Consider the following 14,847-nt stretch of genomic DNA (forward strand, 5'->3'; position numbering starts at 1 on the left):
AAAATACTTGTGGCAGGTCAGCCATTGGCCAGCTGCACAAAACAAAGATTTGGAAGTAACATCTTTTCCTATTCTGTGTTTCAGATTTAGCGTTGGAGTCGAATCCATCTGACCATCCTCGGGCAAGCACAATTTTCTTGAGCAAATCCCAAACAGATGGTGAGCCAATTTTTCCTCATTTAAAAAACGAACTGGCCAGGGTGGGAGAAAACTGGACAGAGTGGATATTTATGTTTTAATATTTATCTGCATGTTATGCTCTTTCTGTCAAAGAGTTGGTGGCTTTCTTCAAAAGCATCGGTTGCTTTTCACAAAGCCATTTGTCTCAAGCATTTTTCTTTATTTTACATTTGTGATATATTGATGCTCCCTATTTAATAGAATGGTTAGGATTTGCATTCCTTATTTGGGAATTTCCCTGTCAGTAGGAAATGATTGTCCTATGACCAGTTCTGGGGGAAAAAATATACTTAGAGGCTTTTCCTGGCAAAAACGGGTGTTTCCTGTGCAGCTTGAAGTTCAGCCGATCTAGATGGCACAGCCCTTGAAAGGCCTGGCTTTGGTAGCACCCAATGATTTAAAATTCCTTGCATAGCGTGGATTATCACACAGAATAGCACGTCAGTGTCCCAAACACCATCTGATGAAATTTCTAGTGTTCCTTCCCACCCATTGCCTGGTTACATACACAGGAATCTTTTACTGAACCAGACGCCAGTCCATCCATGTCAGTCCTTTTTCGTCTGACTCTTAGTGGCTCTCCAGGATTTCGGGCAGAGGTCTTTCACATCGCCTCCCACCTGATCCGTTTAGCAGGAGATGCTGGGGGCTAAAACTGGGACCCTCGGTGTTCCGAGCAGATGCTCTACCATTGAACCACAGCCCCTCCACAGGTTTTCAGGCAATAGCCCTGATTTCATCCAGTGTCTCCTCTTCCCATCAAGAAATTCCCCCGTCAAGAAATGTCTTTTTCCCAACCCGTATATGCAAATATCTTCCCAGCTTTCAGTCTTCTTTCTCTTAAAAAATAGGGCTTTTGATCCAGATGGAACTCATGAAAGACAGGGCTTCAGTTCACATCTATGTGACGAACTGTTGCAGCCATGTTCCAATCCTATCAAAAACATGTCAAATTTTAATTAAGATACATCTTTCTATTGTCGTCAATTTGAATGTATATAAGGGGTAGAGATGTGATGGAAATTCAGGGGGGAAACCCTGAGGGACTTTTTGTTTTTTTCAGTGGAAATATGTGGGGGGAACAACCTTCTGTAAAATATATTTTGGTGTTAGTGATCTGTTTTTTTAGGCAAAATGTTACTCTTTTAAATGGTGTCGCAAGAATATTTTTATGCAAGATAATTAACAGCATTAGATAATACCTGTGTATACTGTAGACATATACAATAAGTTTAAATGTAAATAATGTTGGTAACAATTAATATGCATACATGATAATACATTCCTAATGACTTTAGTGTTTTCATTATTGTAAAGTTTAACTTGCTATCCAAATATGCTGCTAGCTCTCTTATGACTGTATGAGACTGGTTTTGTCCCACTAACTCTTTCATTTGTTTATTACAAATTTTGTTTTTTTCTGATTTCAGTTTTTGTCTTTCCTACCTTTCATATGGCAAGATATGTATGTAAAGGGTGCAGCAGTTTGCAGATTTCTCTCAAGTATAGAGTATGTTTGTATATTTCTTTGTAGGAAACTAAGGCATGTATACTTTAAATAATAATTAAATGTAATACAATTTGGCTTGATAAGAAAGCACTGGATATATTTCACCTCTTCTCCAAATTTCTGAGGGTTTTGGGGAGGCTTCAACGTTTCTGGAAATTTTACCTGTCTAGATGCGGGGTGGGTGCCCCAGAACCTGCTGCGTTTCAGAGTTTGAAAGCTAAAGCATTAATAGAATGAACTCTTTCTTGTCTTTTAGTGAGAGAAAAAAGGAAAAGTAACCACATCAACCATGTAAGTACACCAAACAGTCAAAAGATGTGTAAGTGAAAATCCTGGTCCATTTTTTCCTAAGAGAAACACCAGCCTTCAGTGCAGAGTTTTCAGACTTTTGCATCAGACTGTTACCAGCTTGATTTAATTTTTTCCCTTTAAAATCAGTGAGACTTTGGCAGGATCGTGCCACTTGGTTGCTCAGCCTGAACGCAAAACCAGTCTTAAAATTGCTCCAGGATGAGAGCTGAAGTTCTTTCTCAGAAGTCAAACGAAGTCTGAGAGTTTCTCTTTTGTACTATCATTTGTGCAACAGCTAAAATGGTTTTAGACTTGGACTTTAAAGAGAAATCACAGATCAAACGCCTGGTAAACATTTTAAGATTTCTGGGTGTATAGAATCTTTGCTTGGTATTTCTAAACCGTTCATTGTAAACTGAAAGGGGAGATAGATCAAGATGGCTAGCCGTGTTAGTCTGTCTGTAGCAGTAGAAAAGAGCAAGAGTCCAGTAGCTCCTATAAGACTAACAAAATTTATGGCAGGGTATGAGCTTTCTTGAGTCACGGCATGATTCAAGAAAGCTCATCCCCTACCACAAATTTTGTTAGTCTTATAGATGCTACTGGACTCTTGTTCTTTTCTACCGAAAGGGGTGAGTTACCTTGCCTCTTTGAAATTCTTTCAGCTTAATCACATCCAATTTACCTGCATTATGTAAATGGGTGCACATCCATCCTTAATAAGGAATCAAGATATTTTTCTCCAATAAGGCAGGCGCCCAGCCTTTATTCAGGTTTAAGTTGGACTGGGACCAGCCTGAGGCAAAGCTTCACAGCTTGGGTCAAACAAACAAATGCAACTCTCTGGATACAGTTAGTAGCTCTAGGCAAAACCTCGACTTCTTAGCCTCTGTCACTGTATCCCTGTCGGTGTGGGGTGCTGTTTAGAACCAGGGTGCCACTTTCTCCTTGGTGGAACAGGGGAGTGCAGTCTTGATCATCTTGCACTTGAGCAAAAAGCTCGAGCTGTGCCACGGAGGCCACAGGCATTCTGCTTTGAAGTGTCTTAAAGTTGATTGCTCTGAGATCAGAACTGGTGTTCATTCTCTTGAAGCCCGAGCCTGGGTGGCTGCCCTTACGATATAGCTGAGGATTGTATTTGCTTCTGGAAAAAATAGTTGCCTTTTATCGCTAAGAAAGGATTCTTATTTAAACTCTTAGAAGCAAGTGATAGAAACCAAGCTATCTACGTTGGGAATTCGAATTTTGGATTTGGCGTTGATGGGGTTAGAGAAAGCTAGAATGCTCATTTTGGACCATTTATATGATACGGACTTTCTAAACTCTCATATTAGAGCATGTGGAGTGCTCTCCCATTTTTTGGGGACTCTTACTGTAGAAGTTGCCCGCTGTACAAGCAATTAACTGTGCCCTGATACAGGGCAGCATCTTACGTTAGCTAGGTTGAATTCTATTCCATCCCAAGTAGTGAATGGGAATTAAAGGAAGGTGCTCTGCTCGGAGAGGCTCTAGAAAAATTCGATCTTTGGAACGTTGTTTGTTAAAACGCCCCCTTTTTTTCAAATATGAGAGATTTGTGGATTACTCCTTCCCTCTGTGGGATGTCAGGTTCGTCACTGGGAGAAAAATCAGGGAGACTTCTGGCCAGCGTGGTTCTGGATATTACTTTGGATGTTGCAAAATTCATATGTTACAGTGATTAAAGAAATGATATCCTGATTTATGTGGATTCTAGTGTGGCACTCCTTAAAGCCTATAGGTTAAATGGGTCCTATCGTTTAAGTAAGTTAAGTGATGTCCAAAGTTGACCTCCTGCGTGTGGAGCCGGTATTAACCTTTCTGCAGATCACAACTGCCATGTCCAGGAGCAGGACTTGAGCCTGCCAGCCAGGGCTCCGGCACCTTTCATGGCACCTTTCGTGCTGGTGTCTAGGAATCTGCAGCCTGGTCTGGGTGTCTGTTGGTATCTCATAGTCCAGTAGGTTTCTGTTTTAATCCTGCCACTGAAGCATTGGGCATAAGCTTATATCAGAACTTTTCTTTTCTCCTTGTAGGTTTCCCCAGGGCAGCTTACAAAAAAGTATAGTTCATGTTCAACCATATTTATAGATGACAGCACAGTCAGCCAGCCGAATCTTAGGAGCACAATAAAATGGTAAGTTCCAGTGGACGGGTGTGGATTGGGGGAGGGGGCTACTTGAATAACTGCCTAGGAGTGTTTTGGAGAACCCACAACTCCTCTGTAGTGAATCCTGTTCTGAATGAATTGAGCAGAAATGTTTCCCCGTTGTGAAATCAGGCAGTGCAGCATTGAGGTGAACTGAGCGGACTGGGACCAGCATACCCGAGGGACTGCCTCTCCCCGTACGTACCCCTGGAGAGTGCTGAGATCAGCAGGCAAACATCTGCTGGTGGTCCCTGGCCCCAGGGAGGCTCAGCTGGCCTCGACCAGGGCCAGGGCGTTTTCAGTCCTGGCCGGAACCTGGTGGAACTCTCTGTCGGAGGATACTCGGGCCCGGCAAGATCTTGTATCCTTTTGGCAGGCCTGCAAGACAGAGATGTTCCACCAGGCATATGGTTGAGGATGGCATTAGGTCCACCAGATGAGCCTCTCTGCCGGTCTCGTGCCGGGGGGGGGGGGGGGTAGTCCTCTGTATAGTGGTTGCCCCCCCATGCATGCGATGCTGTAGGGTAAGATCAGCTTACACCTCCCCCTCTTTTCTCTATGTTGGTGGGCAGGGAAGCATGAAGGGGCCTCATCTGGGGATGTCTGAATCTATTTGATTTTAATTCTGAAAGTTACACTTTGTGAGATTGTTGTTTTTATTGGTTATCCTTTTTTTTTTACCGTTGTTATACCCCGGCCTGAGCCTGCTTGCAGAGAGGGCGGGTTAAAAATGATATAAACTAAACTAAACAGTTCTGTGGAAGTTCAGCCCTAGTAATGTGTCTATGTAAAGCGTGCAGATTTCAGTATTTCAAAGGTGTCTGCCTTAAAGCGGTCTCGTGACCTTAAGTTACTTGAATTACAACAATGCATTCTTAGCTCAAATTGCAAAGCTAGTTTGAAATTAATCAAATAAGCATATTATAGGACAGGAAGATGCACACAGGTATATAGAGCAATAAAGAAGTCCTGCCAGCTGTCTTGAATGGAGCTTTACTGTGGGCTGATCTAATACAATGCTAGAAACAGTATATAACTGGATTAATTCCCAGTGGCAGAGCGTCTGCAAATGTCCCAGGTTCAGTCTCCAGCGTTTTCAGTCAAAAGGCTCAGGGAGAAGGTGATGATGAAGACCCTCCACCTGAGCTCCTAGAGAGCAGGTGCCAGTCAAAGTAGACAGACCCCAGGTAACCTTGGCAATTAACCCTGATCTTGGCAGACCCCAGGTAAATACCAGCGAACTTTGTTTAATGTCACCTTATACTTAAGCAGCGTGCCCACCTTGCAGGGCAAGCAGTTTATAGACTTCCCCGTAGCAAATGGAGACGGCCTATTTATTGGTGTGGTCCCTTGTAATAGAGCCCTCACTCCCCAGCCCTCTTTCCTCTCTAAAGTGGTTTGTAGCCAACCATACAGTTCCTCTAGAGCCGCTGAGCTTTTCCTGATGATCCACTGATCCCCCACCAACATGTCAGGGGATTGTTGGGCTGCAGTGAGAGGGAGAAGCAGGAACGTCCTGTTCTGTGAAGGCTGTGGCTGGTTGGAGACACGCCTTTGACACCAGGGATGGTGAAGTCTCATATTCTCTTGAGCTTTCCAGGTAGATGGAGAACTCGAGGCTTCTCTGTCTCACTCCTCAGCAGGGACTGTTTGAAGCTGGCCTGCCTTAAGGACCAGAAGTTTTTCTTTTGGAAAATGCTTCACCCCATTTTTCTCCTTCACGTTATGCATCCTACCTCCATTAGCTGGATCCCGAAACGCAGTATGGGCCTGGCATCCTCGCTTGCTGAGCTGCCTAGAATACGACCGTCCCCGTACTTCAGAGTAGGGCAGGGCGCAGTGACCACGGTGGGCATCTATTTTATTGTAGCTGGAAGGAGGAGATGGTAGAATCCGGAGACTAATTTTGGATAACGTTGGCTGTATCTCCATAAGCTTTACCTTCCATTAAACAGTTCAGTCTCTGAGGTTTGTGGACTGTCATAACATTTCCCTCCGCTGGTCTATGCAAACTGATTTTCCATCATTTTTCAAAAAAAATGGTGTAGCTGTGAAACTTGGAAACTGCTGGCAAAGCAAAGCATTTAATCCCAGAATCACAGAGTTGGAAGGGGCCATACAGACCTTCTAGTCCAACCCCCTGCCTAATGCAGGATGAGCCTAAAGCATCCCTGACAAATATTCATCCAGCCTCTTCTTGAAAACTGCCAGTGAAGGGGAGCTCACCACCTCCCTAGGCAGCGGATTCCACCTTTGAACTACTCTGACCATGAAAAAGATTTTCCTAATATCCAGCCGGTACCTTTCTGCATGTAATTTAAGCCCGTTGCTTTGAGTCCTATCCCCTGCTGCCAACTGGAACAGCTCCTTGCCCTCCTCCAAATGACAGCCTTTCAAATACTTAAAGAGAGCAATCATGTCCCCCCACCCTCAACCTCCTCTTCTCCAAACTAAACATTCCCAAGGCCCTCAGCCTTTCCTCGTAGGGCTCAGTCTCCAGACCCCTGATCATTCTTGTCGCTCTCCTCTGCACCCTCTCGATTTTGTCCACATCCTTTTTGAAGTGAGGCCTCCGGAACTGCACACAGTGCTCCAGGTGCGGCCTGACCAAGGCAGTATCAAGAGGGACTATGACCTCCTGCGATTTCGATGCAATGGCCCTTTTGATACAACCCAAGACTGAGTTTGCCTTTTTTTTTTTTGGCCAGGATATTCAGTTCTGTCAACCTGCACAAGCAGGGATGCTGAGTGTCAGATGCAGAGATTTTACCACACAATAGTAGGCACTTTGTGATGAGTTCAACTAAAAATAGGACTCAAAAATTAAAGAATGGACTCTGTTATTGGGGCTCATACTGTAGATTTCGTTATAAAATCCGCTTTTGTCCCTAACTGCAGTCTTGTGTCATTATGGAATTTGCAGAACTGCTTCCCAATAAATTGACATTTTTCTCCCCTCTCTTCACAGTGTGACATTAGCAATATACTATCACATAAAAAACAGGTAAGCTTTTTTAAAAAAATGATTTTGTAGGTAGGAGCTCTGATGCTCTGTGACTCAGCCTCTGGTACCTAAATAATGTAGAACTCTGTTTGGTAGTGTCAAGATGAAGTTCTGGTGTTATGGCCCCTTGTCTGTAACATATACTTGGAATGAAGCAGTGTTCAGAGAAAGACAGTTAAACACGTATTGCAAAAATGTCACAAAATCACCTTAATTCTAAAACCTGAAGCTTTTGAAACATGTGAGCCCTTGGGGTGTTGGTTCCTCTTAATGATGGGTTAAAGTAGTTCACTTATTTAGAACTTTTGATACTAGATTGAAGTTACTCTGCAGAGAAGTGGTTGTGAATACAAAGACTGAGCAACATCCTGCGTTCAGTCTTTTAAAGATTTCCTGCACGTGGAGGTTTTGGGCACAGTAGCTTCGCAAATAGGGCTGGCAGAGACTGGTAGCAGATGCATGCTTCTCTCCCTCCTGTCTGTGAAGGATGTTGAGCTACTCCACTGAAGGAGATGACTCTTAAATATAATCCTCCGAGGTTGAAGGGAGTCCCTTAAATTCTGGACTCGCTCTTGAATCATAGCTGAGGCTGTGCTCTGGATTCCATGACTCTTGCGGGTACGAAATTGTAGTGCATGTGAATTTTTGTGAACTACTGGTCAGTGTGAAATCCTCATCTGTAACCTTGGTTGATTTATGGATGTAGAGATACAAAGGCTCCGAACCCACATCACCAAATACCATTAGCATGTCTGCCCGCTCCGACCTGTATTAAAGGTTTGTGGTATATTTGCTCTGAGAACCAAGTGGAAAATCCTTGAGCTCTTCCAGTTCATGGAAGCGTCTGTGCCTGATTCCCCTGGAGAGCTTTACAAGCCTGCACTGTCAGTATCCAGATTAAAGCCCGCCAAGCCTTGAATGAGGCATGAAAAAAGTCCGCAGTTTTCATTACTGCAATTTGTGCTATTTAAGGAGCTTACAGTACAACCCTCTGCAGAGTAACTTCAGTCGAGGGCCACTGAAATCAGGCGGCTGAGATGGGATGCCGCTGTTCCGAGTGACATTTGATCACAGGAACCCTGTAGGGGAAGCTGGCCTGAGAGACGCGCCTTGATCGGAGTTTCTTGGTCACCTATGGGCGAGCAGAGGCAGAACTTGTATTTCATTCCCAAGGCAACTGGTTTTTACCACTGCACCGCTCACAAATGCAACAGCACACAGGGGGAAACTAAAGAAAGAAAGAAAATGCAATACGTTTAATTTTTTAAATTTATTGCTTGTAGTCTTACCGTTGTTACTTTAAAAATATAGAAATGCACAACAGAGGAAAGGGGGGGAAATAGAAGATTGGGGAAAGGAGTGGGCCGGGAAGAAAATATTGGCCACTCATTCTGTGGGTGGGGGGTCGTCCTTGTCTCTTGGTTGTTCAAGTTGATGGATGCTCAGTGGAATTCAAGTGCTTGTCTTAGTAAACACTTTGCAAATATCAGCCATTTGCCTTTTCCTGTGTTGCAGGGATTCAGACAGATCACTGGATATTTTTGATGAGAAATCTCACCCGCTCACGGTAAATCTGGTTTTTATCTCAGTCTGTCTTGATTGCTTGCGCATATCCAGCGGGAGTGGTAAAGTGGTGGTGGCTAAAAATAACAGGGCTTAAAATTAAATCTGAACACGGGGAAAAAATATAAGATCCTTTTAAAAATTATGCCCCTCTTATTAAAAGGCTGCTTTCCTTAGGAGAGAGAACTGTGTGGGGAAACAATTTTGTCAGTTGCTCTATAGCTCTCACTTGATCACCTGGTACTGGACACCAGAGATGGGTAGATCAGCCCAGTATATCTGGAAGGCCTCTTATTCTTCTAAAATAATCAAGAACAACACGATTATTTGGCTCAGCTTTGTAACTCCATCCATCATTTTATTACAGTACCAAGACCAGTATACAAAAATTATGTTACAAAACCACTTAAAACCCATCAGTTTTTAAAAACTTTTAAGATACATTTCACGCCGTTTAAAAATTAATGTATAGAATCTGGCTACTTGCCATGTGATCGTGTGGTTTTTATCAGCTAAGAGCCAGCAGAGCTTTGCTTTATTTGTAGTTATACGAGCGGGGATCCTATCTGATAATGGAGTAACAATTTTTAAACAAACCTCTCCGTAAAATGGGCAACTGAAGAACATGCGCTCTGCAGACTCTACCTCTCCCAAAGGGCATAGACATAGCCTTTCTGCATAGGGGACTTTGTAACGCTACGATTCCATCCGTGAAATGGCTCGGGCATGGAGGTTGAGGATCTGATCTGGAACTGCCCCAGCTTCTGATGGAGGTTTTGAGAGGCAGAACAGTTCTGTGCCTAAGGAGAAGGCAGCTTGAAGGAGGGACACCTCCTTGCGTTTGGCCAGCCAGCACCTCTCCACAAACCATCAGAGACCCTCTTTGAAATGAACGTCAAATTAGCTAAAAACAAGCAGGTCCATTCTGCTGTTCTGGTATGGGCAGAAGGTTACTGTGGAGTGGGCAGTCAATTTCCAAGCAATTAAGAAAGCTCTCCGCCCAGCCCCAGTGCTGCTATAATCATGTGTTTATCCTTCCCTTTAAAGCTACTTTTGTAGCTGCTTCCCTCTTTTTTTATGTGAAGGACACACACACACACACACACACACACCTTTGCTCCAGGTGGGAAAAACGGTTTCAGCAGTTTTCCCCTTTTACCTCTCATCCTTCATATGCCTGGACGTGCAGACGCACAATCATCTTTGCTCTGAATGGGAAAGGAACAGGTAATTGACTCTTTCCCTCTGGATCAAAGCTGCTTATTTGATGCAGTGGGAAACATCAAGATAACTATGTGTTTTTTCCTTGCAAGGCAAGTTACAACTCGGGGTGTGGCAGTGGTTTGCTTTGGGGAAATAGAGGAAAGTTTCCACACCTGAGCATAGCAGCCCCCAGTTTGTGACTGGTAGCTCCCAAAGCTCTTGGAAAGAATCAGGTAGCTCCCAGATGCCTGAGGGCTGCCCTTCCATGGGATCTTCTTTAGCGAGGGCTTAGTGAATCCAACCCTGTACTTTTATAAAATAGTAAAAGTAAAATATTTAAGCTGCTTATGCCATGCCCTTTTGGGTGGAAAGAAGGATCCATTCTGGTGCAAATCACCAAGGTTACAGTAACCAGTCAGTTTGGTGTAGTGGTTAAGTGTGTGGGACTGTAATCTGGAGAACCGGGTTTGATTCCCCACTTCTCCGCTTGAAGCCAGCTGGGTGACCTTGGGTCAGTTACAGCTCTTTCAGAGCTCTCTCAGCCCCACCCACCTCATAGGGTGATTGTTGTGGGGATAATAATGACATACTTTGTAAACCACTCTGAGTGGGCATTAAGTTGTCCTGAAGGGCAGAATATAAATCAAATGTTGTTGTTATTATTAACCAATCTCTGAGCATTTTTGTTTAGGAAGTGTTTAGAATATGAATATAAAACTTTGGCTTACACAGTTAAATTGACCTTTTCTTGATCTAAATTGTGCTTTAAATTTAAATCTGTTCTGCAGTGAAGGGTTTCTGTCCCAGGAGTAAAACATGCCTAATCCAGTTTACTTGTAGGAGAAGCTGAGTTTGCAGGAAGAAAATGCGAGAAGGGCTCCTCCACTGGTCTAGGCTTCTGTCTCCCAGAAGTGCAGGGAACAGTTTCATTTCTAAAACGCCTAGACCAACGCTAGATCTGGACTTCAAATATCCGGCATGTGGCCCATGCAGTCCTCTCGTGGAAGGCAATTGGTGCAGGGTTTTAGTTGTTCTGGAAGAACTGTGATTTATTTATTTAGAATATTTCTGTGCTGCCTCTTTAGAGAATTGCTTCAGGTGGATAAACAATTTTTTAAAAATTTTAAAACGCCATTAAAACCCAAGTCATTTATTTATCACTGCAGTTTTTTGGCTGGGCAGTAACTGAACATGCAATATGCTTCCTCGTTCGTGTAAAAAAGGTTTGCTTTCTCCCTGTTTTCAGTGGCAGCCCCTCATAGAAGCCGCCTCCTTTGAGGGCGATTGGGAAGGGCAGCACCGTCAGGAGGATGAAACTGCTTGTGCAGGCTTTCCGCATCCCGTTCCTGTTAGAGGCAATCTAAGCAGCCTGTTTCTGCCATGGTTTCTTTTAGTAAACTTTTTTTTATTAAAAAAAAATTAAGATCCATTAATAAAAAGAGAATAAACAAAAATTATATAGCTGTAAGAGGAAAACCCCCCCAAAAGAAATTAGAAATAAACCAATTTTCGCTGAGAAAAGATAAATAAATATTACATATCATACCCTAACTCCAGATTTACCCTTACAATCAATAGTATATTTTAACTCTAAATTTACCCTGAATTTCTCCTTTCCCTCTAAACAATTTCTTTTCCGCCTCCTAATCTTCAGAAGCACAAACCATCAATTCATTTCTCTCTGTTTCCTGCGAAATCTATAAAGGGTTTCCAGGTAACAGTATATTTAATGAATTTTCCCTAATCAAAGACATAAGTTTAGCCATCTCAGCATATTCCATCATCTTCTCTAGCCGTTCCTCTGTTGTAGGTAATACTGTAGCTTTCCATTTTTGAGCTGTTTCTTTCATGATTTCCAAGAGTAACCTTCACTTCGCCTTTAAAGTACTTCCCAACTGTGTCCTATTTCAGCGCGAAGAGGTTCCGGATGACTACTACAAACACGATCCTGATCACAAGCACATCTATCGCTTCGTACGTACTCTTTTCAGCGCAGCGCAACTGACTGCTGAATGTGCAATAGTGACGCTGGTAAGAGACGCTGAATTTCCACTGCTTATTTTTGGGTGGTGTTTTTTAGGGAAAAAGAATCTTGTGCAATCTGCTCTTCTCATACTAAATACTTAAAAGCTGCTTATCCAACAATAATGGCAGTGAATCAGTAAATCAAATGTTTAAAGGCTTTAAAGCCACAGTGCCAAAACGACAAAACCCATCCAGTTTCAAAGATACGTTTCCAAGCATTTCCTGAAGGCCAAAGTGAAAGATAGTGCTCGGACCAAAAGGTTTCCGTAGTGTGGAGGGCAACAACTCCCCCCACAAGGTTTCCTGTGCCAGCCAACCTCCCTCTGGGCAAAGCTGGTTCCCCTGGGCAGAATACCACCTGCCAATCAAGTCCTGGGCAAGCTGATAAGAGTAGGTGAAAACAGGCGCTGTGTAATGCCTGTTTGGTCAACGATGTCTGATTCTGGTCTAGTTATTAAGAGTATTTTCGTGCATGTGTTACTTTTATCTTGCTGCAGCCTGAAAGGGTGTTTTGAGATGTGGGGTGCAACGGGAGCTACCTGGGATGCTTTTAGAGCAGTATTTTAGTGCAGTTATGTATGATTGCTACCAGTGTTTTATTGTGTGTTTTTATTATATGTATTTATATGTTGTGAATCCACGCTGAGCCTGCTTGCAGGGAGAGCGGACTCTAAATTAAGTAAAATTAAATAAATAAATAATTTAAGAAATATATGGCTGTCACTTACTGGAACACTTATTCAACGTGCCTCATGAACAAGACTAAGTCTGTAGTGCGGAAGTCCATCGTGTTACTTAAGCTCTGACTCGGACCAGAGCCAGCGGCTTGAAATTAAAGCAAAGGAGGTTTCGGCTAAACATTAGGAAGAACTTCCTGACAGTTGGAGTGGTCCCCCAGTGGAACAGGCTTCCTCGGGAGGTGGTGGGCTCTCCTTCTTTGGAGGTTTTTAAGCAGAGGCTATGCAACTTTATCAAACGTTCACTGAAAGTTTGTTCTTAATGTAGTCTTTACTTTTTATATTATACCTTGCAAAATTTAAACATACTTTTTTAAAAAGCAGAGGCTAGATGGCCATCTGACAGCAATGCTGATTCTGTGAACCTGGGCAGATCATGAGAGGGAGGGCAAGAAGGGTTACATCAGCGCTTAGTTCTCGCGGCCCCTTCTTCCAAGTCCAGGGTAATGCCAATCACCACTTTGGAGTCAGGAAGCAATTTTCCACAGGCCAGTTGGGCTAGGGATCCTGGAGGTGTTTCGCCATCTTTTGGGCATGGAGCAGGGGGTCACTGGGGCAATTGAGGGGGGGGGGTTTGTTGTGAAGTTCCTGCATTGTGCAGGGGGTTGGACTAAGATGACCCTAGAGATCCCTTCCAATCCTATGATTCTATGACTCCTGGAGTCCAAGCCGCTTTGTAGACAAGCTGGTGCCTCCTTGCCAGGGACCTTACCATTTACAGCAGTAAGGCTTTTAACATAATGTTGGCTTCCTCTGCTGTGCTTTTGGGATGGCTCTCAGGAAGGCTCGCTGGTGAAAAATGTGGCGTGTGCTGTTTCAGGATTGATTCATGAATTAGTCGTCATTGAATATCTTGCTATCAAGCGTGCACCTGGCCAGGATAAGCCTGCCGGTTATCCCATCTTCCCACCGCTTCAGCAGGGACAAACCAACAACGGGGGCCTGCAGAGGTGCTGCTTTAATTCCTCAAATCACTTAACGAACGCCAGTGATTGATGGTCCCAAATCAACCTGGAGGCCACTCAGCTCCTCTGCCTACATCAGCACCAGATTCCAGGCCCTTCCCCAGGACACTGGCCATTGCTCCCTTCTTGCAGGATGAAGCCCTGAGGCAGCTGGACTGTGTCCCAGGAGGCCCTGCCTGCTGTCTTTCCGGCCGTCCCCAGAAGGCACCAGTCTTCCCTGACTGCAGAGGCCCTAGGCCATGGTGGCTGTTCTCCTTCCCAGCTTTCCTGCTGGTGCCAGCCAACCGATTCTTCCTGCTGAGGCGTTTGGTCTGCCTTCTTCTGACTACTCCTAGTCTGTGCCTCCCAAGGAGGCCCATTCCCCTAAGGAAAAGAGGAGGCCTTTATTCCACAGGGAGCTGGGGCTGATTGACATTCCCCCTGTCTGCTGCTTAGCAGCCCCCCCCCCCCAGTTCCCTCTGCAGCTGTGCCGCTGCCTCCCTTAGGGCTGCACCCATGCCCCCACCCTTTCTCCCCCAGGGTTAGGGGGCCCTGGGGTTTGACACCCACTCATGGATCTCACCTGCAAAATCAACATGGATGGCTAATTTTAGCAGAACGTCTTTGTCTGTGTGCTTTTCTACCACAAACTTTTTAAAAGCACAAGATTGTCATGTAGGAAACCAGCCCTCGGCAAATATTCATTAAAAAACATTTTGGCCAGTAGCTGGCGCTGTTTACCTCAGGAAAGGGCAAAGCGAGCAAAAATGCAAAGGGCTTGGAGCAGCAGCCTGTTCTTAAAGTTCTCGCGTATAGCAGTTGCTGGCTTGTAACTTAAACACAATTTTTGTCAATCAGTTCACTAAATGCATGTGGACAATATGGAAGCTGAAAACTGCAATGTGAGTGTGGTTCCAGGGCTTCTCTTAGAGCAGCGAAAACATCTCCAGGTGCATGTCTTGCTTGGCGCTATCTAGAATTTTTGCACTTGGACAGGCTTCCTTCTAGCATAACAAGCAGTCACCTGGACTTATGAAGCTCCCGCACTTTTCGAGGCACTGTGGGTGCAGTCTCTGAAATACACGGATGGTGAAGGTTGCGGTGATATTTAGTAGTCTTGATTTGGCTTTGCTAAATACGCCTTCTTAAATTAAGAGACTTGCTTTATGTGTTGTCAGGCACTTCAGTTCAGTTTACAGAGACTGCCCTTCAGAGAATGGATT

General features: G+C 44.1%; 1 protein-coding gene across 2 annotated transcripts in view; it reads left to right on the forward strand.

The window, feature by feature from the left end:
- CCNYL1 (cyclin Y like 1) overlaps positions 1–14,847 on the forward strand; it is a 36,728-nt gene that overhangs the window by 12,677 nt on the left and 9,204 nt on the right. Inside the window, exons 2-7 of one of the 2 annotated variants that reach the window (XM_054971995.1) lie at positions 85–159; positions 1,947–1,981; positions 4,036–4,136; positions 7,117–7,152; positions 8,668–8,719; positions 11,830–11,949. In XM_054971995.1, the coding sequence (XP_054827970.1) occupies positions 85–159; positions 1,947–1,981; positions 4,036–4,136; positions 7,117–7,152; positions 8,668–8,719; positions 11,830–11,949 (419 nt within the window). Of the gene's footprint in view, positions 1–84; positions 160–1,647; positions 1,691–1,946; positions 1,982–4,035; positions 4,137–7,116; positions 7,153–8,667; positions 8,720–11,829; positions 11,950–14,847 lie in introns of those variants that run through there. The other variant, XM_054971996.1, reaches the window with a different exon arrangement.

Source organism: Eublepharis macularius, chromosome 2, assembly GCF_028583425.1.
Source record: "Eublepharis macularius isolate TG4126 chromosome 2, MPM_Emac_v1.0, whole genome shotgun sequence".
In the NCBI taxonomy this organism is placed as follows: Eukaryota; Metazoa; Chordata; class Lepidosauria; order Squamata; family Eublepharidae; genus Eublepharis; species Eublepharis macularius.